The 26,727-nt window shown below is 33.3% G+C and overlaps 13 protein-coding genes across 13 annotated transcripts; 5 read left to right on the top strand and 8 right to left on the bottom strand.

Annotated features, from left to right (window-relative positions):
• Positions 1 to 312: 312 nt before the first annotated feature.
• On the top strand, positions 313 to 1,392 carry ASCRUDRAFT_73979 (uncharacterized protein). Its single transcript, XM_020192502.1, has one exon. It carries the CDS (start codon positions 344 to 346, stop codon positions 1,127 to 1,129), a length of 786 nt encoding a protein of 261 aa, XP_020050643.1. The 5' UTR covers positions 313 to 343; the 3' UTR covers positions 1,130 to 1,392.
• Positions 1,393 to 1,445: 53 nt separating this feature from the next.
• Positions 1,446 to 2,935, top strand: RPL10 (60S ribosomal protein uL16). Its single transcript, XM_020188595.1, has 3 exons — positions 1,446 to 1,666; positions 1,740 to 1,750; positions 2,224 to 2,935. Coding segments are annotated over exons 1-3 (669 nt in total). The 5' UTR covers positions 1,446 to 1,665; the 3' UTR covers positions 2,881 to 2,935.
• ASCRUDRAFT_104559 (uncharacterized protein) lies at positions 2,908 to 3,302 on the bottom strand. The gene has a single exon (XM_020188596.1). The coding sequence runs from the start codon at positions 3,209 to 3,211 to the stop codon at positions 2,990 to 2,992; it is 222 nt and encodes a 73-aa protein (XP_020050645.1). The 5' UTR covers positions 3,212 to 3,302; the 3' UTR covers positions 2,908 to 2,989.
• Positions 3,303 to 3,393: 91 nt separating this feature from the next.
• Positions 3,394 to 4,149, top strand: SEC53 (phosphomannomutase SEC53; the record flags this gene model as incomplete). The annotated part of the gene is made up of 1 exon (XM_020191517.1): positions 3,394 to 4,149. One exon carries the CDS (start codon positions 3,394 to 3,396, stop codon positions 4,147 to 4,149), a length of 756 nt encoding a protein of 251 aa, XP_020050646.1.
• A 76-nt stretch (positions 4,150 to 4,225) lies between these two features.
• Positions 4,226 to 5,115, bottom strand: FMP32 (Fmp32p). The gene has a single exon (XM_020192503.1). It carries the CDS (start codon positions 4,919 to 4,921, stop codon positions 4,367 to 4,369), a length of 555 nt encoding a protein of 184 aa, XP_020050647.1. The 5' UTR covers positions 4,922 to 5,115; the 3' UTR covers positions 4,226 to 4,366.
• On the bottom strand, positions 5,104 to 7,303 carry ASCRUDRAFT_73983 (bifunctional purine biosynthesis protein ADE17). The gene has a single exon (XM_020192504.1). It carries the CDS (start codon positions 7,101 to 7,103, stop codon positions 5,322 to 5,324), a length of 1,782 nt encoding a protein of 593 aa, XP_020050648.1. The 5' UTR covers positions 7,104 to 7,303; the 3' UTR covers positions 5,104 to 5,321.
• Positions 7,304 to 8,337: 1,034 nt separating this feature from the next.
• On the bottom strand, positions 8,338 to 10,811 carry ASCRUDRAFT_6180 (uncharacterized protein; the record flags this gene model as incomplete). The annotated part of the gene is made up of 3 exons (XM_020191292.1): positions 8,338 to 8,653; positions 8,730 to 8,880; positions 9,152 to 10,811. The coding sequence occupies 3 exons, from the start codon at positions 10,809 to 10,811 to the stop codon at positions 8,338 to 8,340; spliced, it is 2,127 nt and encodes a 708-aa protein (XP_020050649.1).
• Positions 10,812 to 11,088: 277 nt separating this feature from the next.
• SFB3 (Sfb3p) lies at positions 11,089 to 14,088 on the top strand. Its single transcript, XM_020192505.1, has one exon. The coding sequence runs from the start codon at positions 11,141 to 11,143 to the stop codon at positions 14,075 to 14,077; it is 2,937 nt and encodes a 978-aa protein (XP_020050650.1). The 5' UTR covers positions 11,089 to 11,140; the 3' UTR covers positions 14,078 to 14,088.
• Positions 14,089 to 14,743: 655 nt separating this feature from the next.
• ASCRUDRAFT_73988 (ferrochelatase) lies at positions 14,744 to 16,318 on the bottom strand. Its single transcript, XM_020192506.1, has one exon. It carries the CDS (start codon positions 15,921 to 15,923, stop codon positions 14,799 to 14,801), a length of 1,125 nt encoding a protein of 374 aa, XP_020050651.1. The 5' UTR covers positions 15,924 to 16,318; the 3' UTR covers positions 14,744 to 14,798.
• A 94-nt stretch (positions 16,319 to 16,412) lies between these two features.
• Positions 16,413 to 19,092, bottom strand: ASCRUDRAFT_73989 (uncharacterized protein; the record flags this gene model as incomplete). Its single annotated transcript, XM_020192507.1, has 1 exon — positions 16,413 to 19,092. A coding segment is annotated over exon 1 (2,311 nt), but the record flags the coding sequence as incomplete, so codon positions are not given.
• A 486-nt stretch (positions 19,093 to 19,578) lies between these two features.
• On the top strand, positions 19,579 to 22,431 carry ASCRUDRAFT_84165 (uncharacterized protein; the record flags this gene model as incomplete). The annotated part of the gene is made up of 1 exon (XM_020194862.1): positions 19,579 to 22,431. Exon 1 carries the CDS (start codon positions 19,624 to 19,626, stop codon positions 22,429 to 22,431), a length of 2,808 nt encoding a protein of 935 aa, XP_020050653.1. The 5' UTR covers positions 19,579 to 19,623.
• Positions 22,432 to 23,826: 1,395 nt separating this feature from the next.
• On the bottom strand, positions 23,827 to 24,166 carry YOS1 (Yos1p; the record flags this gene model as incomplete). The annotated part of the gene is made up of 3 exons (XM_020194350.1): positions 23,827 to 23,942; positions 24,013 to 24,072; positions 24,139 to 24,166. 3 exons carry the CDS (start codon positions 24,164 to 24,166, stop codon positions 23,827 to 23,829), a joined length of 204 nt encoding a protein of 67 aa, XP_020050654.1.
• A 728-nt stretch (positions 24,167 to 24,894) lies between these two features.
• ASCRUDRAFT_11671 (leucine-rich repeat domain-containing protein) lies at positions 24,895 to 26,526 on the bottom strand. The gene is made up of 2 exons (XM_020188846.1): positions 25,393 to 26,526; positions 24,895 to 25,315 (listed from the first exon to the last, which is right to left on the bottom strand). Exons 1-2 carry the CDS (start codon positions 26,441 to 26,443, stop codon positions 25,032 to 25,034), a joined length of 1,335 nt encoding a protein of 444 aa, XP_020050655.1. The 5' UTR covers positions 26,444 to 26,526; the 3' UTR covers positions 24,895 to 25,031.
• Between the last annotated feature and the right edge of the window lie 201 nt (positions 26,527 to 26,727).

Consider the following 26,727-nt stretch of genomic DNA (forward strand, 5'->3'; position numbering starts at 1 on the left):
TCATGTTTGAAGTTGAATATCATCCTCAGCTACACCTTCGCGCCATATTGGTCCTGCTTGTGATCCCTGCCACTCGTGCAAAGAATTAACAATACTCCTGCCAGCTTCCTTCCTGTCTATTTCATTTGCTATTACGCTAACTGAGTAAAAAATATTTATCAGCGTATTTGTCAAGATAACCATCAATATAACCATCAATATATATTACAATAAATTATACCCCTCCTGATTAATTTAAAGGGGAAGTCACTTGACACTTATTTAACAGCCAAACAACACTTATCTCATATCTTTAGCTTTGATATTATTTACCGTTTTATATTATCATAATTCTACAACTATAATGGGCTCAGGACTGGGAATTGAACAGCTTGATTACTATTCATCCTTTAAGCTTTCAATGAAGGATGGCCTACAACAACTAACTGATTCTGGTCTAGAAGTTCTACAGATCCTACCACCTTCCACAAAAACCACAAAAACAATAATAGCTTCCTGCACAGTTAGCCCAGGTGCTACCAGTACTTGTGACGCTAACAACAATAAAATAACAAAATCAAAATCAATTCAACTCAAAAGATCAACCATCTTTTTATCTTCATGCACAGATACCCCTGATTCCAATTCCAATTCCAATTCCAATTCCAATTCCAATCTACTTCTAGACTCAGACTCAGATTATCTTGCTTGCCATTCTCGATCTTACTCTCATTCTCATCACTACCAGGCCAGATCTCTTAATTTTCAAAACTCTGGCGACGACATATCTGCTTCACCTACTTCTACTCTCAGCGAAGCCAATCTGGCAATGGTGACAACATTACTACCTAATCATCTGTCCATCTCAAACTCCGTCTCAAAAATACTCAACACCTACTCTGATACCGTAAACTCTCAACAGGGAATCATCATAGACCCAGATGTCTCCACCTCTTCAAAATACACCATCAAGTCTGTTCGCAGCATATCAATAAGCAGTCTTGTTTTCCTCACTTCTACATCTTCATCTGCAAACTCGAACCGTCTAAAAAATAATCTTGATTTCAATCTCAAAACCAAAAACTGCTGGCTCAATTTTTACACTTTGTTTTTAACTTCCATTCTCTTGCTCTCCATTATATCCCTATAATTATTTTAATCATCCATTTTAGTCTTATTTTCATTTTGTATTTCCCTTATGGTCTCATTTTCAAATGCTGATTCGCGCATGTACACATGCGCTTACATATGCATACTCATGCGTGTATAAACAATACGCACCAAAACTGTTTGCGCTCATGGTTGCATGCAAGCCCTCATCTATCAGTCATGTGATATACCTCAGGGCTCTTTGCTATAGGTATCTTTTCTTTCTTCTTCATCTTAGTTTCAAATTCGCGACTGCTTTTCATTGCAAACAACCACCTTTGTGGATCTGCACGCTTCTTTTCTTCTGTTTTTCCCATGTTCGCCTTTTTCTTCTTTCGGCAACTTCTCTCTAACTAGCTTACCCTCTCTTTTCACTATTACTAATCCTCCCATATTACTAATTAACGGCAAGGACAGAGCTCCATCATATAGTGGAAGAAAAAAAATCACATTTAATATATTAATCTCTTGCTAATATATCTTTGATTTATTATCTTTAATTCAGATCAATTATAATTACATTAGATTTAATTAAAAAGTACGTATTTCTCACTCTTTGCTCTGTTCATTTCAACCAAATCAATCAATATACTAACCGATTTTCTTTATAGTGGCTAGAAGAGTATGTTTTAATTCTTCATTATTTTATATAATGAATTAATTTCATTTATCCAACTTGGTTTCATTTAACAATTTATTAAAAGCATTTAAAGATCGAAATTATACAAAATTGTACAAAATTGTACAACATTAATCAAATTTATATCCATTTCCATTCAATCATACCATATCACATCACATCACATTACAATATCAATATTATTAAACCACATTTATAAAAAATAAATATCATAATAATCCAATTCATTATAAATTATTACAAAACTACTCAATTCTACATTACACTATTAGATATAAAATATGGAATTATACAAAGTTAAAGAATAAATTATAATAAATTATAATGACAAATTATGTTAAAATATAATAATATGATCAAGAATTTTGATTATGCTTACACCTTGGGATCAAATTATTTATAACCAATTTCAAGAATATCTATTAACATTTTTTTTCTTTTTCTCTTTTTTTTAGCCAGCTAGATGTTACAGATACTGTAAAAACAAACCATATCCAAAATCAAGATACAACCGTGGTGTCCCAGATGCTAAAATCAGAATCTACGATTTAGGTAGAAAGAAGGCCACTGTTGATGAATTCCCATTATGTATCCATTTGGTCTCCAACGAATTGGAACAATTATCTTCTGAAGCTCTTGAAGCTGCCCGTATCTGTGCCAACAAATATATCACCAAGATCTCCGGTAGAGATTCCTTCCACTTAAGAGTTCGTGTCCACCCATTCCACGTCTTAAGAATCAACAAGATGTTGTCGTGTGCTGGTGCTGATAGATTACAACAAGGTATGAGAGGTGCTTGGGGTAAACCTCATGGTTTAGCCGCCAGAGTTAACATTGGTCAAGTTATCATGTCTGTCAGAACAAAAGACCCCAACAAAGCCACCTGTATTGAAGGTTTAAGAAGAGCCAGATACAAGTTCCCAGGTCAACAAAAAATCATTATCTCCAAAAAATGGGGCTTCACAAACTTGAACAGAGATGAATATATCGTAAAACGTAACGCTGGTGAAGTTAAAGACGATGGTGCTTTTGTCAAATTCTTGTCCAAGAAAGGTAACTTAGAAAACAACTTGAACCAATTCCCAGAATACTTCCTCTCTGCTTCAGCTTAAATCCACTGATATTTGTAATAGCAATTCCTTAGCGTACTTTTATAGTTTACTAATTCTATTATCTTTATCTCTACTCCATTTCACTTCTTTCATTTCAATGATTTTTCGATTATTTCAAGTGCTTTTCTCTTCCATTTTGGAAGCGCTTGGTCAGGGCCGCTTTATTTGTGCTACACGCCCTCCATTCCAGTCTCATCGCCATACTAAATTTGGTCGATGCGCTTACGTGGTCAGCTCTGTTTCTCCTTTTCGAGCCCTTCCATGTGCAGAAATCGGTACTGTGTAGCAACAAACGTGCTGTGCGCAGGAGCAGAGCACACGTCAACTCCATTTTTCACACTTTTCACACTTATCACTGAGATGAGTTTTCTTTCGTTAAAGAGTATATAAATAGGCTCTCCAAGCATAGGTGGTTTTTGGTTTCTTTTCTTCATTCTTTCTTTGACTTTCCTTTCTCTTTTCATTTGTTACCACTGTTGTAATTCAAACCACTCTCGTTATCCTCTTTCCAAAATGTCCTTCGCTCACAAAGAAATTTCTGGTGTCATTTGTCTTTTTGATGTCGATGGAACTTTAACACCTGCAAGATTAGTTATTTCTGATGAAATGAAACAAACTTTAGAAAAACTAAGAAAGAAAGTCGTTATTGGTTTTGTTGGTGGTTCTGATTTATCCAAACAGTTGGAACAAATCGGTCCAAATGTTTTAAACGAATTTGATTACTGTTTCTCAGAAAATGGTTTGACTGCTTATAAAAATGCTCAAAAATTGGCTTCTCAATCTTTTATCAATTGGATCGGTAATGAAAAATACAACAAGTTGGCCAAATGGATCTTAAGATACTTATCTGATTTGGACATACCTGTTAGAAGAGGTACTTTCATAGAGTTTAGAAATGGTATGATTAACGTTTCTCCCATTGGTAGAAATGCTTCAACTCAAGAAAGAAACGATTTTGAAAAATTCGATTTGGAACATAAAATTAGAGAAACAATGGTCCAAGAATTGAGAAAGACCTTCCCTGATTACGGTTTGACTTTTTCAATTGGTGGCCAAATTTCCTTTGATGTCTTCCCCACTGGCTGGGATAAAACCTATTGTTTACAACATATTCAAGATGAACATTTCTCTGAAATTCATTTCTTTGGCGATAAAACTTATAAAGGTGGTAATGATTGGGAAATCTATACTGATAAAAGAACAATTGGTCATTCTGTAAAGACCCCTGAAGACACTATTAAAATCTTGAACGAATTATTTGATTTATAGTTAATATCATTATAAACAATCTCATTATAACTAGCTAACCATTTTTTTTTGTCTTTTGCTTGTTTTGCTTGTTTTTTTTTTTTTTTTTTTTTTTTTTTTCTATTATCTATTTTATACACTATCCTATAAATTATATTTCTTCTCATATGTTATTGTAATTCTTTTATTATAATTTTTTAATATAATTTTTTTGATACCTTATTGTAACTTATTCTCTTTATGTAAATAATCGAACATAAGCTAAAATCAATGCAAACGTTCCTGTGCAAACACCAAATAGCCATTGTAAAACTTGAGTTTTAACATTATCAATTTGGGTTCTCATATTGGCTATTTCCTGATCAATTCTATTATCAGTCTCCTTTATACTGCTCTCATGAGTCTTATTCTCCTCTCTAATTCTTCCTTTCTCTAAATTTAAATCCAATCTAACTGATGATTCTGTCTTTGTTATCTCTTCTTTTAAATTTTGTCGTAACTTCTCTAGATCTAGTTTCAATTTTTCATATTCATTATTTATTTTGTTAAACTCTCCCCTATCAATAGTCTGTAATTCTCCCTTTAATTTAGCAAAATCAACTTTTTGTTGATAGGACATTTTTCTCAATTCCTCCCTTTTAACTAAATCTTTGGTATAATTTGTTATCCCCTTATTGATACATGACGAGATTATCGATACTGCATTTTTGGCCTGTTCTGAATTAAACCCCTTTGATTCCAACTCTTTAATAACTTGTCGAGTATCAAAAGACGACGATGATATTGATCGCATATTGGCTAATGAAAGTATCGATGACAACGGTTTTATTCCAATGTTTCTTCTGCTTATGCCAATATTCATTTTTCACACAGTTCCTTAAGATAATGCAAATGCAAACAATAAATTCCTGTCTACAAAATGGACTCTTCAACAAGTTAAAACAGATCGATATCAATCAATATACTTGAGATATTCTTGTATCCTACTTATATTCCAGATATTTTTATACTCTCTTCTCTTCTCTTCCCCACGGAAAAAAATGACATGAACCTAGTTTTGTCTGTGTTGGCTCTTTCCTACTTGTTAACTCTTCAGCTCTTTTGCCTTCATAACACCCAACTCAGTAGTCAAAATCGTAAATTAAACAAAAAAAAAGCGATACGTATATACCTAGAGACTATAAAGAATATTTTCAATGGTGGAATAGACGAATTGGGTTTTCAAGATAAACTATATCTTGAGAATCAGCTGCTGCAATAACTGCTTGGTCCATAACTGAACCAGTGGCTGCTGTAATGAACTTGACACCAGATCTAGCTGCCCTGTAAACATTGTCTGGGAATGGGAAAAATGCATCTGATGATAATGAAACATCAGTTAGTTGGCTCAACCATTCTTTTCTTTCATCAGCGGTAAATGGAACTGGAACTGTCTCGAATTTGCTTTCGTATTCAGATTTTTCTGGTTCTTCAGTTGGAACTTGTCCAGTGACAAATAAATCAATAGCATTGGATTTTTCTGGTCTCTTAACGCCCTTTGCCCATTTGATTTCCAAGACTCTTGGGTGTTGTCTGAACCACCAGTTGTCAGCTTTATCGCCAGCTAATCTAGTGCAGTGGATTCTGGATTGTTGCCCAGCACCTAATCCGATAACCATACCATCTTTAGCATAACAAACCGAGTTGGATTGAGTGAATTTTAAAGCAATTGATGCGACGGTTAAATCAGTTATAGCTTGTGGGGTCAAGGAAGCGTTTTTAGAGATAATTTTGAAGTTTCCAACATCTAATTTCACATCGTTTCTGTTTTGTTGTAAACTGACACCAAAGACCTGTCTAGTCTCAACTGGATTTGGTTTGTAATTTGGATCAATTTGTAAAACACAGTATTTACCCTTTTTTTTGTTTTTTAAGATTTCCAATGCTTCAGGTTGATACCCTGGAGCAATCACACCATCACTAACTTCCTTTGAAATGTATTTAGCAGTTGCGACATCAACAATATCAGACAAAGCAATAAAATCACCAAATGAAGACATTCTATCGGCACCTCTAGCTCTAATATAAGCATTAGCCAAAGGAGATAGCAAATCGTTTTTTCCCACAAAATATATCTTTTTTTCGACATCGGTTAATGGCAAACCCAATGCAACACCAGCTGGAGAAACATGTTTAAACGAAGCAGCTGCTGGTAAGTTTAAAGAAGATGATAATTCTTGAACCAATGGCCATGAGTTTAATGCATCTAACAAATTGATATAACCTGGAGAACCACTTAAGACTTTAAAGGGTAAATCACCACTTTCCACAAAGGCTTGAGCAGATTTTTGATGTGGATTTGCACCATATCTTAAAGATAATTGAGAAACTTGTGGAGAATACACTTTTCTAAAATAGTCAGAGATTGTGGAATCGTAGTCAGCTGTGTGTTCAAAGGCCTTTAATGCCAATTTATTTCTAAAATCTTGAGAAATTTCGTTTTTTTCTTCAATTTGTTCCAAGACACCCGAGTAATCATTTGGATCGGATATAATTGTGACTCTCTGATGGTTTTTGGCAGCAGCTCTTAATAAAGTGACACCACCAATATCAATTTGTTCAACAGCATCAGCAATTGTAACATCAGGAGCTGCAATAGTTTCCTTGAATGGGTACAAGTTGCAAACGACGATATCAATTTTGGAGATATTCAAGTTTGATAAATCATTATCATCGGAATCGATATTTCTGGCCAAGATACCACCATGAACAGCAGGATGCAAAGTCTTGACTCTACCTCCTAGCATTTCAGGGAACTTGGTGATTGCAGAGACATCATCAATTTCAATACCATTTTTGCGAATCAAAGTGGCAGTTCCACCAGAACCTAACAACTTGAAATTGTTTTTGATCAAGCCTTTGGCCAAATCTAACAAGCCAGTCTTATCGTAAACCGATAATATAGCGATTTTTTGGGTTGAGGAAGCAGTGGACATTATTGAGATCGAAAGCAAAGGGTGGTTATAAGAAAGAGAAAAAATTCAAGGAGCAGTCGCAATCAAAAAGAATTTATTTCTCGTTGCAAAGGAAAGGAAAAAAAAAGGAAGATAAAATAAAGGGGACAAAAGAGTATCTCTCCACTATTTATATGCACATCAATAAATTGAAAAAAAAATAAATAAAATTTTCAGAAGTTCTGAGTGGACATTCACCAACAATAAGCAAAAATTAAAGCTGCAAATCGAAAGCTCATCGCTGACTTCGGACTCGGCTAGTCGAAACAAACGAGCGAATTATATCCCGTAATTTTCGGTTTAGGAGCCGTGAGCGGTACGGCTGAGTTACGGAAACCCTGCAGAATCGCGTGCAAGATAAAGATGCAGCCTATTCTGCTTCTTCAGAGGAATCAACACAGTACTGATTCTGCCTCTTCATAAGTGTATCATTTAAAGCCTAAAAATATAAAAACCTAAAAACCTAAAAACCTAAAAAACCTAAATTGATTATCAACTCAACTGGTTGTATAAAATTGAAACAGAAAATTAAGAAAGTGATAAGGTATAACCAGAATTATAATTTTTTTATTCTAGCTATATCAACAGAGCGAAAAGAAAAACACCAGCAAAAACACATACTGCTGGCAAATCCATTACTGATATTCTTGACCCATTGTTACTATTTTCGAAAGACTTAAACTTATTATCATTGTGATGTGATGCTGTTGTGAATGCCTTGGTGAACCCCAAACTGCTGATGCTTTTCTTGAACAAAACTACTGTCTCACTACCTTCGGTAATGATTGCTGTTGTTGTTGTTGTCCATGGCCCATTGCCACTTGGTGTTGTTGTGTAGTGGTCGTATATTCCAACTGGAGTGGATCGCAAAAACATCTTTGAGATGTATGACGAGTATGGTATGTAATTGTGGTATGTATATGTTTGGGTAGCAGGATATGTTGTGACGTTAATGTATGAGATAACATATTCAAAGTATGAACTTGAATAGTATTTGGCTCTTGTTGCTCAAGGTATTTGCTGGTTTTTTGACACTACTTCAACATCATTATAATCAACCTGCCCATAATCTGAATATTCCTGATAATTTTCATTACATTCTAACCACTCTTCTTTAGTTAGGAACCAATATTCTATTGCATTGAGTGTCGGCGCTAGTGATATGGTGTACTCATCATAATCATAAACAACATAATAATCATTAAAAAAAAAATTCCTAATAAAAAAAGTCACCATATGGATTTTTCCGAAAATCAATTTTTATATAAAAACTTTCATTCTTGCTATATTCAACATCGCTCGCATTTGATTCATTACTCATCATTTCTTGAAATGGTATATCGATCATGAAACCAGAGAGGTTGAATGAAAAAGAGCATCCTAAGGAGTATAATGAACTATAAATTGCCGTATATTTATTGTGTGTATCTATTATATCAGGATCTAAAGGACTAATTGTGCTCAACAATGCATTATAAACATCTTGTGGTAAATATATCGATTCATCATGAGAAAATGATATTGGATATAATCTAATCATTGAATGTTAGTATTACCATAATTAAAAGATCTTGTAATGGTAAACAGTGATCTACATGCCCATCAAACTCCTGCGTGCGTAGTTTCAAATTATTGAAATTCATGATAAGACATTGCCAAACAAAAATTTTAAGTTGCAAAGAAAGACCTTTCAAGCTTTTGAACTTGATTGTAATGTTATATTTAGATTTGTGAGTGAAGGAAAGAACAATTAAGGGTCCTTTATGAATTTTTTCAAAAGCCAAAAGCCAGAACCAAACAGTTGTAGCAGGCAGAATAACTAGGCCACTGTAGATACAAAGAAAGCACAAAAAAATACAGAGAAAATACAGAGAAACACAAAAGAGCCAAAAACTATATAATGGAAAGCTCGCGTGCCTTTTCTATTGAGCCATACTCTTTTATCAACCACAACTGCTTCTTGAAATGAGGACTGTTTTTCATTGGAACTAGGCGTCGAAGCATTTTTATGCTGTGCTCCATCTCCGAACGTTTGCTATTAGTGAGTGGGGCATTCTGGGATTTGATTTTTTGAATATGGGTTATTATGGCAACAATTAAGCAATGATATTTCCAATACAAGTTTCTTGTGACTTTGAAGATTTTGTGTGGCTTGTATTTCTGAACTTTTTTGAGGTCTTTGGCTGATTTTGTCAACGAACGAACAATACGCCTTTTTTGAACAGCCACTAGTGGAACTTGACTAATTATCAATTTTACCTTTTCTAGTTTTCTTCTTATTGTCGATTTTCTTTTTTCTAGCTCAATTTCGTATTTATCCCTTTTATAACAAATATTAATTAGTCCTTTTCTTCCCAATAGAATTTTATTTTCAATGAATTTGAAACATTGATTTTGACCATAATGCTGAACAATCATGCCGATCAATAAATGAAAAGTCCTCTCAACTAGATATCCTGTTTGCATTGTTTTTTGAGTCTCTGATAGATTTATGTTGGTATCTCCCTTATTTTCTTCATACTGCGTAATATATTTAAGCCAAAAATTGGATTTGAAAAAACTTTTTAATAAAGAGGTGGATATCAATCTTTCTGCCGTAACATTTAAGTGGAATAAATCGCTGTTTGCCAATTTGGATTTTTTTTTGATAGTGCCCTTATCTTCTTTTTTTTTCAATAAATTGAAATCATAGGAATTCATTATCAATTCTTCATCAATGTCATTAGAATCGTTATAACCAATTTTCAAAGATAGAGCAATCTCAGATTCGGTTGGTTTCTTTTTAAAAGAGAAAAGTTGACGTTGTTTATATCTTCTGATTCTGGGTTTTGTACTTTTTCGTTGGTTTTTTTGATGCTCTAAGCTGTTTTCATCTTTCATCAATTCTTTCTTAATATAATTACTATCAATGGGCACAATACCTTCTAATTGATTTATTTCATTGATTTTAGCGGAAGACAAATTTTCCTCTAATCGAGTAAAAAGATTGGTATCGTCATCATAAAAGTTATCTAGCGTTATCTCCTCGTCGTCTAAAATCGGCGCTGAAATATACTCTGGATTTGAGCTTTTTAATAATTTTTTCTGGTTCCAATTTAATATAAATAAGCTAACAAATAAGTTATAAGTCACTTTACCCAACTGAATAATGTTTTCAGTATTGTAATATTCCTTTCTTTCAACCATTTTTTCAGTTTCTTGATCGAAATATCGAGTTGTACAAATTTCATTAAAGGTGCTCCAGGGATATATCAAATTAACTCTCATAATGTCTTTTAATTCATACTGTTTGGTTAAAAAGCGTGCAAACACCAAATTATAGTCAGCATCAACATTGTGTTTGAACCGTTTATCGTGTTTGTAATAGATAAACTGTTCATTATCTTTGAAACTTTGAACTCTTTCAAAGCTGGACAAGTAATTACGATTGTTCAAAGAGCTCAAGTTGTCGCAAAGAACACTTTGGTCGTTTGTTAGTTGGTTCTGGAACAAATCAGTAAACAAGGCCAACTTTGCCAGTCTTTGATCCTCCAGCCCAACCTGCGTGGACAGCTCCAAATTTTCAACAAAGCTGGCGAGTCTCTTGTTGTAAGACGAAACAAACCAGTTGGTGTCTCTGATCCTCTTGGGCTTCTCAGTGCGAAAATAGGCCCTGTCGTAACCAGTTTCGCCCTCGTAGTTGGAGGGCATCACAAAACTGCTGTGCTGCAACACCCTCTGCCTGAATAGCCTCGAAAACACTCGCGAGCCCAACGACCCAGCAACATCACCTCCAGCTCTTCTGCCCACCAACATGCTCCTCCTCCCAGCATTATATCACTGTTCTGATTTGGAAAGAGCTCTTCGCCTTCGCGCCAGACCCCCTTTTTCAACAGGGGTCTATCACGGGGTCTGTGTTTCTGAAAGGTGTACTCTTCTGTGCTTCTTCTCCTACTCGGTTTCTTAACAGAGCATCTTCCTGAACGCTGTTTCTTACAAAGGTGTGGATCTGCTCTGGACCAACTTGCCTTGCTTTGAAGATGGATTTGTCTGCTTCCTCTAACACCTTGGAGTCCAAGTTCAAAAGGCTCTCGATCAACTCCGGAACGCTGTTCTTGAAGCCTTTTTTTTACAACCAAAAGAACTTGTCCCATGGCTTGCTTCCTCTATCCAACAATGATGATCGTGGGGCTACTCTAACGCCTCCAATGTACTCAAATTCAAGTGCTGTCAAATCTTTCGACTATCTTCAGGCAAACTCGAATAATTTTTCTATTACTGCTCCAGTCACAAGAGCTTCCTCGCCGGCTCCACAGTCTTATAGTTCTCGAACACACCACAAAGTTTACAACAACCCAACCCCATATTACAGCCAACACATAGACCAGCCCCAGACTTTGCAGGTTCCTCAAATTCAGTTCAACCAAGGGCTACGTCAAGTCAGCTCGACAATTCCTGATCCAGGTTCTCTACAAGACTACATTCCTGACAGATCTCTTTCTGTTCCGGCCTTCAGATCGGATTCTCAATTAGATTACAAGTATAAGAGCTATTTGACCTTTCAAAATGCCTGTCCACCTCCTTCCGAAGTTCATTTCAAAGTGGTCGATCAAGGAATAGCTTCCCCAAAGTATATGAGGTCTTCGATGTACAATCTACCTTCTTCAGAGAGATTGAGATCTGCTACCAGCTTACCTGTCGGTGTATACTTAAGACCCTTTTGTCCTGCTGAAAATGATGGTGATGAACCTATACCTGAAATTGATTTAACTTTTATTGGCGGGCCACCAAGATGTCGTCGCTGTAGATGCTATATTAATCCTTCTATGATATTTGTTAATGACGGAAACAGATTTATTTGTAATCTATGTCAATTTCCTAATGACTGTCCCTCGGATTATTATTCTCCCCTAGGTCCTGATAGAAAAAGAATTGACTACTTTCAAAGACCAGAATTGACTAGAGGTATAGTTGATTTTATTTTGCCTAAAGCTTATAACTTAAACCCAGAACTTCCTCCAAACCCAATTCACCACATTTTTTTAATTGACGTCTCATACAATTCAATTCATCTCGGATTAAACAAAATAGCTGCAGAATCGATCAGATCAATATTATACGATGATAATTATTGGCAAAACTTATCTTGTGGCTCTAAAATTGCGATTGTCACATTTGACAAATCTATTCACTTTTACAACTTGTCTCCTGATTTATCTGAACCTGAAATCTCCATAATGGCTGATATTGACGACCCCTTTTTACCAATATATAATGGCTTTTTGGTCGACCCAATTGAATCAAGATCAATAATTGAAGAAACTTTAGATTCAATAGAAACAATTTTTGATTCCATCAACGAATCCTATTCTTGTTTTGGATCTGCATTGAAAGTGTGCCAACAGGCCTTAGACTCATTAGTAGAAGGAGGCAAAATAACTTGCATTCTATCTTCAATGCCAAGTTGGGGCCCTGGAAGTTTATCAATACAAAAATTTATGACCGAGGGTAAATCATCTCTACTCTCAAACGCTTTATCTGATCATGAAGCACAAAAGTTGATTTTTAAACCGGATTCTGCTTATTATGAAAATCTATTAAAGGACTTTTTAAAATCAAATGTAGGCTTGGATTTATTTGTTGTTTCAAATTCAACAGTAGATTTAGCCAATGTCGCTCTAATAACCTCTAAAACAGGCGGAAATTTAAAATATTACCAGAATTTTAACCCCGTTAAAGATGAAAGACAGTTTATCTCTGACTTTAAAAAATCTCTTACTACTACAATCGGTTATCAGGGCCAACTAAAAGTTCGTTGTTCTAGTGGCTTACAAGTCAGAAAATATTATGGAAACTCACATAAAAGTTTCGAATTTCCCTATGATCCAATAGTCTCCACTCTCAGCTCTGACATGACATTTAATGTATTGTTTGAGTATGATGGCAAATTGGATACAAAATATGATTCTCATTTTCAAGCAGCTTTTCTTTATACATCAACAGAAGGTGTTCGAAAAGTTAGAGTTATGAATTTATGTTTAGCTGTAACCGACAGATTAGTTGACGTATTTTCTTTTCTTGATATGGAGGTCTCTTTAGACATAATAATCAGAGACTGTCTTGACCATATACCAGGTGACTCATTAAAATCTATTAGAGATACCGTTTTAACTAAATTGGTTGATGTCTTGGGAAAATATAAAGGATTGGTAGCAAAGTCATCTTCATTACCAGGTCAGTTAGTCTTACCAGATGGGCTAAAATTATTACCGATTTATTTATTGGCATTTCAAAAATCTAGTCTATGGATAAAAAACACTTTGACCGATAATGATTCCAAAGTTTACCAATTTTTTAATTTAAATAATTACCCATTGGATAAATTATTGTATTATCTTTATCCCGCAATATTTCCTGTACATAAACTACTTAGCGATTTTGAAGGTGAAGTTGAAAGAGATGAAAATGGAAAGGAACTTTATGATGTTCCAGATACTATCAATTGCTTAAAATCTTCAATTGAAGATGGTGGATGTTACTTGGCATTTAACGGAGAAAAGTTAATGCTATGGATTCAAAGAAACGCTGTTCCATTATTAATTCAACATTTATTTGGAGAAAAATATAATCTGTTAAATGATTTAGATCCCCTTTCAATCGATGAATTGCCAGAACTAGAAACAGAGTTGAATATCAAAACAAGAAAATTAATCAAATATTTGACTTCAAAGGCCAATATTGATTTTTTACAAATCAATTTAATTAGAGATGGAATTGATATTGGAAAACAACGTGAATTTTTCTCATATTTTGTGGAAGACAGCGGTATAGATGATTTGCTTAGCTATACTGATTTCTTGGGTCATATCCACAGATCTATAAAGGTGTATTTATCAGGTCAAGTAGGAACATTAAAAAATCCAGAAGTAGTTGATGGTGGTCCCTTTTCATTTGCTAAAAAATTTAAAATTTTTTAAAAATGTAGTGCTTTTGTGTTTTATTAAATTTTTTTTTTTTTGATTGATTTTTTTGCTTTTTTTTCAGTTTATTTGGTCTTTAACATTAAACATTAATATGTACATTTTTTTTCTCTATTTTATCGTTCCTTTAATTCTTTGCTTTTTTTTTTTAGTTTACTGGTTTTAATGCTTAGTTTATTTTTAGTTTTCTACGCTGCATTCTACCTTTTTTCTTCAATTTTCATTATCAATTAGGAAATAGAAATTGATTTGGAGTTGAATTCGATCAGTTTAGTTAAAAGGAACCACCATCAAAGAATAATTATATCCAAGAATACTTTTTCGAAATAATTGCAAATTTGCAACTTGAAACTGGTTATCAAACAATCAACTGATAATAGAAGAATATAATTATTTTGGATAGTATTCACTTTTTGTGTTTACAAAAGAAGAAAAAACACCCTACCCCATATTCTTTTAATGTCGAACTTATTTACTTATCGAGTTTCATGATAATTTGTAACTTTATTTTTTAATTCAAAATTGATGTGTTTAAGGTCGTTATCATAGATCTTAAATCATGTCAAGTGGTAATTTAATCTGTTAAATAAAAGTCATATATATAAAGCAATAAAAATAAAAAAGAAAATTCTATAAATATAAGAGATTTTAATTAAGTTAGTGAAAAAAAATAAAATAATAGAAAAATTTAAATGTTCTCTTAACAGTTTTCATTAAATCATAATGGAGGAAAAAATTCACGAGGTTTTTCAAATATACCCTTTGATTTTGAGCTCAATAGTTTATAATCTGTCTCTAATTGATTGGAATATCTTTTTCTGTTTCCTTTATATCCTAAACCAGAGTCTAAGCCATCTAAATGCTCTTTTGCAATTTCTGCCAAACCCTCGATGAAAACACTATCACCATTTAGTGATTGGCATCTTTTGACTTTATGGCGATGTTCTGGTTTGAGTGAATCCATTAGTTCAATATCAATTTCATATAATGTTTCAATATGATCTGAAGTAAATGTAATTGGGACAATAACCACACCGTCGTACATTTCAGCAAATGTTGATATGTATTTATGAGTAGATGGGCCTAACCAAAGATTGGCTGGTCCACCCTCTTGCGATTGCCAGCATAACCTATAAGGATTAGAAAATTTTAATTCTTTCATTACTCCTTGAACTGATGCATCAACTTCTGCTTCATAATGATCACCTTTATTGACCGAATTAATAATAATTGCATGAGCAGAGAATACAATCAATACATTTTTTGGGTCTCTAACTATTCCTTCATTTAAAAACTCGTAAATTTTATTATTGATTAAGTTTGCAAAAGCTTTGCAAAACAAAATATTAGCTGGCCATCTATCAATCAATGACCAAGAAACTTGGTTGTACGGATCAAATTTTACCGATTGACGATATAATTCGTTGATACTAGAACCACTGGTATGATAACAGAATTGCTGGAACTGAGAGAATGCCACTGCTTTAGTAACACCCTTATCTAATAAATCAACAAGAGAGTCTTCTGTTAATGGATAAGCGTATCTAAACATGACGTAAGGTAAATGTGGAGCAGTTGAAGGATGAGTTTTATCTAAAATTTTGCAAACATTCTCTACTTGATAATTTGACCATTTTAATATAGGCGAACCACCACCAATCATATCATATTTCTTTTTGACACCAGGAGCTCTCATCTTTGCTAATATCTTAGCAAGCTGAGGTTGAAAGGGCCCCATTGGCATCATATCAGAATCTGAAAAAATCTTTCGAAGATACTCATAGGTATCTTTTGAATCAGATGGACCTCCCATATTGAGGAAAACTATAGCAGTGCCGGTCATTTTGAGATATCGATGTGATAAAATGATACTTTTGAAGGATATGAACTGTAGGATTGAAGAAAATCGCTAGACATTTATGCCTTTTTATATTTTTTTTAGCCACTAATCAGACTAATTTGCACCTTATTATTCTCTAAAGTTTTAAGATGGTTATATTTATTGAAATCACAGTAATGATTCGACGTTAATTCAAAAAAAAATTGCCACTATTAAGAACTGTATTAACTGCTCTGATCAAATATTATTGTCCGACATCTCCATTACAATCGATCAGATATAAAATGGTATAAACATGGTTTTAAAATAACCAATTAATAGAACCGATTATTCATTTACACTTCTTTATATTTGAAGTTGAAGTTTAAACAATAAAAGGCTTGACGGGTCTAATGCACGACATGCAAATTAACACAAAGAATGCATTATCTAACATATTTCCTAAAACGTTTTTATTTTTTTTTCTTGATGAGAAAAAATTTAGTTTATCAATTTTCTATTGAAATAAAATGCATTAATTATCTATAAATGTCTCATAGTGGTGAATGAACTTGTTAAAAATCCCAGCAGAGTAAAGGGGAAAATAAAGAGTAAGATAAGACTTTTATGTTACACCACTTGCAGGAGGAACAAAATTTCCACTTGGCCACTTTAATAGCCCTGCTTTAGTATAGTCGCCAGTAATCAGTCTATCGATTTTCTTTGTAGCTTTTCCGACTCTCAAGTACAAAGAAATATCACCATTATCGTCTGTGAATTTTCCCAACTGTTTTTGAACTAGAAGATTTAAGTCAGAATTTGTGGTAATAAGTTGTTCGAAGTCAATTGCAATTTCAGCGCCTCTATATCTCTCAATATCGTTAATTAATAAAGAATAACCGTCTAGCATATCATCAGGAGAAACAATTTCACCATCTATTATATTTGATTTTTGCTTTGTAACGTTTTGCCAACTTAGAATTTTAGTTTCTTTGTCAAAGGAGATAAAGCCTGGAGGTTTCAAATCCTCTATATTTGATGGGTCTAGTCTTCTTAGGGCCTTTGAAGTTTCAACAATTGAGGCAAAATTCCAACGAGCTACACCGGATATCAATAGCCCTAGTAAAATACCTTGAAAAAGCATTGCAGATAAATTTTTAGTTGCGGTGCCTGGAATCAATAGGATACCTAGTATATAGTGATGAATTCTTAGAGTTAAACCGGATAAGCTTGCTAAAAAGATCAAGGCTATTACAAAGATGAAGTAGATGGATAGATATTTTCTAAATTTGCCCGATTTCCAAAGAACGTAAGCTTGGATGAAGATACAAGTTATAATAACTAAAAAAATCGAGCCAACAGCAAAGATTGAGCCAGGCTGTTCTTTTAGGTCATCGATTGTCAATCTATCAACGGGTAGTCTATCAAAGGTTATGTTATTCATTATGCCTAACCAAAACAAGGGATACCAGATGAACAGTTTAGCTAGGGGAGAAGTCTGGTTGTTTAGAGTTTTTGATATTGAGGAGTGCCATAAAGTGTAGAGAACAAAACCTAGGGGTAATAGTCTTTGAAAGCCCATTGAGATTAGAGAAGGTAGACTATCAGGATCTTGAGGGTTAATGGTTAGGGGAGGATCTAACGATAATAAAACAGTCCAAAATGAAGTTATAGAGATGATCCAAAAAGATAGTAAACCATTACAAAAAAACATTATTGGTAAACCTAATAGGATGTTTATAAATAAAAGAGATAGTCTGTAATCATAACAGCCTGAGACCAAAGCTGGTAGGTTTTTAAAGATGTAAGAAGATGGAAAAAAGGTATTGAAAGGTATCGAGTTGTCAACAGAAGAAAAAGCAGCTTTAGTTGATGGGAAGTTTTGCTGAGATCCAATGAAGGATAGTTTTGCACAACCACCAAAGAAGGGGGAGATGACGCCAGCATGGACAGCAGCACCACAAGGGTAAGAATCTGCTCTATAAGGGAGAGATAAGTTATTGTTATCATTATTGTTATCATTATCATTATCGTTATCGCTATTATTGTCGTTATCATTATCGTTATTATTTGTATTTTGGGAGGGTAGTTTGCCTCCACCTATAAAGAAGCCTCTGTATTTGATATCTTGATCACCGACAGGGATTGAGGAATAAGTCCAACTTGAACGATCACATAGGGCAGGGCATTTGAAGATGATATCTCTATTATCAAAGGGGGAACACAAGTTTGCGTTGATTCCACAATAGGAATTTTTGCCCTTCCATATTGATTTTTGATTCAAGCAGGAAAAGGATATTATATTTTCTTTGTCATTGTTATCGTAGTAATATGGCGATTTGATTAAACTTTGGAACAAAATTAAAGAGAAAATCAAAAGCCAGCCAAATAAGTAGATTAGTAGTAAGTTTATCTTGAATTTTTTGGATAAAGAGTTGGAAAAGTAGAAAGGGAGATTGTCTAATTTTTTCAAGTAATAAGAGTTGAATTTAAATGGGATATCAGAGGGATTCTCTGGGCCATACCATAGTTTATAGAAAAAGAAAGAAAATTTATTTTTAAAAGAGTTTTGGCCAGTATTAATGTTAATGTTATTAAGACTATGATTATGATTGTGATTAATGTTGTTGTTAATCATGAAATCATTTTCGTTTGAAAAGTTTTCGTCATCATTATAGTTACTATTGTGGGTGCTGTTATCGGTGTAAATAGTAGAATTTAGATTTGACATTTCAAAGTTATTCAAATTAGTATCTGAATTGCTATTGAGATTGTGATCAAAATGATTGTGGGAATCATTTATGGAAGAAGAAATAGAGTTTCTGAAAAAAGAAGAGGCAGTGGAAACCAACGAAGAGGTAGTGGATATGTTGTCGCTGTTATTGTTTAGATTGGAAGGAGAGGGAGGAAATTTAAAATTAGAAGTGACTTTGAGATCCATATTGGAAGAGGATAATTGGAGTGAAAGCGATATTGAGAGCAGCTAGAGAAAAGAAGAGTTAAAAAGCGAAAGACTGGACCAGAGACCAAAGGATTAAGAGCTAAAATTTAGATCTAAAGTGTTTCTTTTTCGGGTACTTGCTGGGAGACATGAACAACAGGCGTGGGACCAGTAGGAACAACAGGAAGGGGGTGCTGGAATGGCAGTAGTAGTGGGAGATGCTGGTGCTGGCGAGAAGAATGCTGGTGGAGCTGGTGACAGCTTTGGTAGCAGTGCTGGTGAAAAGCTCCAAAAGAACCACCTTCAAAGCTGCAGCCCGGAATTATGTCGGAATTATGTCGGAACTATGTCGAAACTTGCTCAAAACGCCTTGGCACGCAATATACCGTATCATACTGCACTGATCAGCACAGCATCCACACTGCTGGAGCCGGACCCAAACCTCTGGGTTGCGCTCTGAAAACGGTCTTTTCCTGAGTCTAGTCTTCTGTGTGCTGCTGCAGCTTCTGTCTTTCTCCACGTATGAAGGCACAAACAACGCAAATTTCCTGTATAACTACGCATCCTTATGCAGTAGCTGCGCTATGACGTTACGCAGTCACGGGCTCCGCGCGGCAACGTAATTTGTTTACGCTTCGGGTCGAGTTTGGATTTGCTGTGAGCGAAAAGACTGAAATATAAGACGTTTTTTCCTGAGGCCTCCTTTGCGACTTCTCAAGTGTATCAGACCTTGTATCGAACTCGAATCTCTTCCACTGTTTCTCGACCAGAGCAAGCTCTACCATGATTTCTGTTTCTTCTGCTACTTCTACTCCCACTGCCACGCCCTTCGAAAAGACCTTTGACTGGAACTTGTCATCTAACGCCTCCTCCAACTCTGCCTGTCCTGTCTCCTCCAATCCCACTCTCAACAACATCAGCTCTATCGGCAGCATAAACAGCTTGCCCAACATCAGCCCAAAGAGCCCCCAAAATGACACTGAGTCTCCCAAGAAAATACACACTCTTAACACCATCAACAGGTCTTCGCCTGTGAACAACTACAACTACTCGCTCTCCTTGAATCTCAATAACTCGCTTAATAATCCTCTCACCACCACAAGAAAGTTGAAACAGTTGCAAAGAAACAACAGCACCAACAGCATCCACACCATCCACGACGTCTGCAACATTCCAAATTTCAATAACAATGCCAACTTCACCAACAATGTCGCCCAAAAACCCCATAATAACCTGTTAAAGTACAAATTGCATCCAAATACCAAAACCATTACGATTTCCCAACTAGCTACTTACTTGGACCAGAAAAACTTAATTTATACCGATTTAAACTCGCTTAAAATCTTGTCAAATTTATTGATATTGGACACAAGATCCTTTAACGACTATTCAAATTCAAGGATCAAAAATTCCTTAAATTTCTCCTTGCCAACTACTCTACTAAAAAGACCAAATTTTAACTTGAAGAGGTCTATTGACAGCTTGGGTAATTATGAAAAATCAATCTTTGACTATTTTTTAAATAACGATATCATTAACAACAACTCTATTGAACTAAATTCAAATAGTAAATTACCAAAAGGTCCAACTGGTTTGCCCTGTGTAATTCTCTATGACTCCAACTCAATAATATCCCTGACTAGTAAAAACAACGACAACACTAATAACAAAAACAATAACGAAAACTCACCATTAACTTCCTCTTTAACTCTATCTTGCATGTCCTTAAAATTCTTAAACAAAAATGCTTGGAATGCTCCGGTTTTTGTACTACAAGGTGGTTTCACCTCCTTTACTAAAAATTTCCCAAATCTAATCGATAAAAGCCCTTTAAACCAGCTAATATCAAACCCAAGCTCCATCCCGACCAACTTCACTCACAACCTCAACCCTTCAAACAACAACAACAAAATAAAAAACTTTTTTAATTTCAACAATATCAATAACAAAAAACTAAATAAACCCAATAACATCAAAAACAATAACAACCTAAATCTAAACTTAAACCTAAATCTAAACTGCAACGTTCAAAATAAAAACTCGTCCTTTCCAAACACTCTCATATATAAATCAAATAAAATATCTCCTGCTCTATCTGGCTTCAAACTACCTCCTTCATCTTGTCAGCCAACCTTCAAAATAAGACAAAATGAAGAACCTTGCCAAAATTTTAATCTATTTAACGAAATTAACAACAACAAAATCAACCAAATTAACTCAATTAACAACAATAACAATGGCTTCTTTGATCTAGATTCGATTCAAAACATAAACTCGGATTACTTCAAACTATTAAACTATGACCTAATCAAAAAAAATTCAATCCCCTTGAATATCTTTCCAATTTGGCTATCAAATTTACTATCCAAAAATTCAATTCAAATTTCAAACAACCTAACAAACTGCTTTGACCAGTTGGAATATAACGAAAAAATTAGACTAAATAATGCTTTATCTCTCGATAACAATAAAAACCCAAATGACAAGGACTGTCTACAAATATCCTCAGGTCTCGAACTAGGCTCAAAAAATAGATATAAAGATATCATCCCTTACGAAAATACTAGGGTCAAATTGTCAAATGCGAAAAATGATTCAGACTATATCAACGCCTCTTATTTATCCTCCTTTTTTTCACAAAATAAATACATCGCCACTCAAGGCCCTCTAAGCACTACTATAGCTGATTTTTGGGAAATGATTATTAACCACAAATCACCTTTAATTATATCCCTAACTTCTCAATTCGAAGATAATAGAGAAAAATGTTCAAATTATTGGAAAAATGCAACTTATTCCGATAATGGTACTTTAAAAGTCCATCTTATCGAAGAAATCAATGTGTCAGATTTAATTAATGATCAAAATTTTACTGAAAATTTTATTACAAATAACAATGATAATGACCATAATGATATAACTAATTTTATTAAAAACTCTTCGATCATTATTAGAAGAATTCAAGTTCAATTAGATGATTCACCTGAACATCAAGTATTACAATTACAAGTCGAGTCTTGGCCTGATTACGGAACTTTTGATAAATACGATGATCTACTAACCTTAATCTATTTCGAAAGATTAATTACAACAAATTATTCAAATTTAACAAATGAAAATCCTCCAATTGTTGTTCATTGTTCTGCTGGTTGTGGTAGAACTGGTACTTTTTGTACAATTGATTCAACTATTGATTATATCATAAATCATCCAAATAATGACAATACTAATAATGATAATACTACTACCACCAATAATAACAATAATACTAATAATGACGACAGAAAGAATGGTACTAATATCACCAGCAATACTAATACCAGCAATACTGATACCAGTACTAACAATCCTCCAAATAGCAATCATGATCCAGTTTTTGATATTGTTGATTTATTTAGGAATCAAAGGGTTTCAATGGTTCAAACATTAAAGCAATATCTATTAATCTATGATACTTTGATTGTTTATTATAGCTATAAAAATAGCCATAAATTAGAAATTTTCGATAATATTGCTAAAAAATTAGAGATTTTTCAAAAATATTTTAAAAAAATTGATAATATTTCCAAGAAAGTTTCAACTTCAAATTAATAAATAAATAAATAAATAAATTATATTATAAATCAAATCAAATCAAACCAAACTGAATTACATTTTTATTTTCTTTTAATTCTTAAGATCTTACGCAACCATTACACTCATTTTTTATTTTCATTTCGAATTTTATAACTAAATATTTATAATTTAAATATTTAAAATAACTTGTTTTAATAACTTTATATTTTTAAACCTTGAAAAAATTATATTTTTTTCTAACTTTTATAACTTTACAACATCAATTTTTTTTATTTTAATTTATTCATTTAATCATTGAAATTATTCAATCATTTAAGCACAAAAGACATTTACATTTACATTTTTTATCCTTAGAAGAATTTTTTTTCTTCTTGAACAATTATTGCTTTTAAACAGAATATTAAGTTTTCAATTCAACGATCATCTAAAATAAAACAAAAAAAAGAAACACTAATTATTCATTAAAATTTAAGCTTCAGTTTATTAATAATTCGGATCTTGTATATTTATTAGGTGAGAACATTACTGAAATTAATATTGCTCTTAACTTTATCATTTAATGACTTGGTAACTTAATTATTGAAATTTGAACAAATCCAGTCGGGTTGGATAAAATTTGAATCAATTTGTATCAAAAATTATTAGAAATATAAAAAAGTAAGAGAGATGAGGTATAAGAAAAAAGATTTTAAGAAAAGTGGTGTTCAAATTTTTTAACTTTTTATTTTTTTTATTTTTTTATTTTCGGTTTTCTTCTCAAATCTAATTTAAATTTTCGTGAAATTATGGAACATATAATCTTATATAATTATCAATATTAATAATCCCAACGTTAAAGGACAAGAGAAGTGGTTCAACTGATTATAGGTTTAGTGAGTTGAATTGTTTTGTTCTTGATTGCTTTACTAAATTTTTTATAGAAAAGGTAAATACGGTCACATCATAGTTGCGAATTGGATCTCCAAATTTCACGCAATTAGTTCACCCGATCCTAAACAGTCCAGCAAAGAAGAGAAGCAAGAGTAAATAAGAATATTATGAGCTTATGCTATTAGCTTATGAACTTATCAGTACTTTCAAGGGACTTTAAATATTTGATAAACTACAAATTGAAATAGATTTTTTTTAATTTTTATCATTTAGAATCTGTAAAATCTTAAATTTCTGATTATAAATATGAAAACAATTGAGCAGAAACCGGATATTATAGATATTATAGATATTATATGAAATGAGAGAGATAGCAAAAAAATTCATTAACCCAATAGTAGCTCATAAATTATGATAATTATGTTTATAACAATTAACGGGACTAGAATGCGTATTAGTATTAAAACCACAATAATTTCTTTTGACATTGATGCAATTGAATGACAAGTCAATTGTGTCATTTGATTGAAGTAATACTTATCACATACATTTCAAGAGCGTTCTGATTGCTGAGATCAAGCTGATCAAACGAGACTTTATCGTGGCCTCCAGTGGCCCCCCAAAGGCCTGCTGGTCTATTTTATTCCCCCATCCAACTTGTGAAAAGAAATGTTAGCAAATAAAATACAAAACACAACACGCAATAAACAAAGAGACCTTACTTACTCCTGTTGAGAAACCTGTCCTCGCTCAAAACACAGATCGAGTTGATGAATAACACAATGACTAGACGACAACAAGTTAGTATTGCTCACAATCGCACACAAACGAGCTCAACATCCACAAACATACCATATAGCAATCCTCCTAGCCCAAACATCTTGTGGTGGGAAAAGAGACAAGAGATAACAGCTCCACTCTTTGTATATCCGTCGCCGGATTGAGAAACATCCAGCACCCACAAAAAGCGGAGCGATCCAAGGTTCTGGTTTTATTGCCATTTAATGTTCTTTCTTAAACGTATGTAGATGGCAAACAGTTCTGAAATTCGATTGCTAATATTCAATTGAAAGAAAATAGCACACTCAAAGCAAAAGTACAACAAAAGAAGAGGAAGAAAGAAATAACGATGAAATAAAAGAGAAAGCTGTAAATTGTTTGATTTGGCCAACGCCTGGGTTTATGATTGTTGATATACATTTCCAAAACTTCAAAGAAGATATAAATAAAAATAAAAGTTTTGAGGGCGGTTCGAAAAAAAATATTAGTAGCTGCTGCAATATCAAGAAATTGAGTATAAAGCTTTTGTAAGCTATTCCAGAATGTGGATGGAATATATATTTTTATGAATAATAGTTGATTGGAGAGAAGCATCCAAAACAAGAGTTCTGTTATGTTGGAAAAGTTGGAGTTTAGAGTATTCAAAACTAGCAATTCTGAAAATGATTATAGTCATCCAAGATAATCTTATTGCCATANTAATCTTATTGCCATAGAAAGTAATCTTATTGCCATAGAAAGTAATCTTTAAACTTGGGAATGTTTTCCTCAATCTATCACTCTTCTTTGGATACTCCTGATTTTGATATTGCAATCTTCATAAAGTTAGACAATTGTGGAAGATCCTTTTTATTTAAACCTGACAAAGTGGGTTTTCTTTTAAACAATCTTTTGAATAGTTTTTTGAATATTGAAGACTGCTTAGTTTTAATTCTCCCATTTTGAGTTAGATCTATCTTATTATATCATAGATTTACAAATGAACAATTATTTAGCTGTTCAATAGAGACTAGTGTTTTAATACGATTGTTTGGTAAGTCCAAAGATTTCAAATTCTTTATACAATTCAAACCGCTAATTTCGGATATTCTGTTATAGGATAGATTCATTGTCGTTAATTTTCTCAAACACGTCTTATTTTCCACAAGTTTAAAGCCACTAATGTTGTGTGCTAAATTGATCTTACTTAAATTGTCTAATCTTTCAATGTTTTCTACAATTTTTATCCTGTTTGAACAAAGATTCAACACTGAAAGCTTGACCAAATTGATCAAATTTTCTATTTTTGTTATTTGGTTATTTGAATATTGCTAATTAAATTGTAACAAAGATATAATTCTTCTAAATTTGACAATGGATTTAAACTTCGAATACTTTTGATATTAAAAATGGAATTGTTTCTTAGATTTGGTTTGATCTGATCTTCAGGCTCAATGGGATTGTTAAACTCTTTTAGTTTATTAGAAAATAGTTTTAAAGTAGCCAAATGCTTTGGAAAATGAACATTTTTAATACTTGTAATTTTACTGTTGGTTAAGTCCAAATACTTTATCATTTCAGAAAAACAGACATTTTCCAATCTGCCAAAATTATTATTTCTTAATTCAAAATGGTTTATACTTTTTAGCTTTGACACGCCAGATTCTATTTCGGTTAGGTCCATACCATTCAAGTGTAATCTTTTCAAGTCAAATTGATTAAAATTAACACATTCATCTGAGAAAAGAGATTGTGGATCGGTTAGATCCTCTGGATGATAATCAGGATCGTTACTTGTGCCTGGTGCATGTTGAAATTTGGAATATTTCCGAGAAATTATATTCTTAAAGTCAATTATCACGGTTTTCAATGTGTGTTTTTGAACTAGTAGCAAGTTTTTGATTATTGATATACATTTCCGAAAACCATCATGTACCTTTGGTTCTGAAGAAGGCGCTGAATAAAGTGCATTATTGTAACAGTACGAAGGTGATTGTACGTCAATTACCATTTTTGTCACTGAACAAAACATAGTGATTATGTCTTGATGATTATCTAATAAATTTGTGTCAGGCAAGCATACTTTGAGAAATATCGCATTGGTAAATTGATTCAAATAGTGTTTAAAAAGTAAAACATCTTTAAGGCTCAATATCAAGGGGGACTTTGGGAAGTTTTTAGTGTGATCAGAAGGAACAAAATTTCGAGAATCATGTGTAATTAGTTCAATATTTTGGAATACTTTTGCCAAACATGTTCTTTTAACTGTTGGGTTAGCAGAGGAAATGAATAAGAATGTTTGTTCAAACGAGAGTTGGGTAAAAATAGCGTTGAGAATGTGAGGTGGCAATCCCTTTAATATGTTTTGTCTAGGACTCTTTGGCACTGCAAGTTCCATTGTTGATATATTTTGCTGGCTATGGATGCTATAAACAATGTATTTATTTCAGCAAAAGCAGAGCGAAATATCGGTATATAAATAGTGAGGAATTGTTCTGGAATCATGTACAATATGCACAATTATTTGAGTTTGATGCGTCTACATGCATGATACCAAACTAATAAAACAATGTCTTTGTTTTTTTCAGAGCAACTCTGGAAATTTTATTGTTGTCTGGATGGTTTGAACAGAGAAAGCTGTTTGTGTTTATACCAAAGCTGTTTGTGCCTATATTAACACAT

Source organism: Ascoidea rubescens, assembly GCF_001661345.1.
Source record: "Ascoidea rubescens DSM 1968 unplaced genomic scaffold ASCRUscaffold_1, whole genome shotgun sequence".
NCBI lineage: Eukaryota > Fungi > Ascomycota > Saccharomycetes > Ascoideales > Ascoideaceae > Ascoidea > Ascoidea rubescens.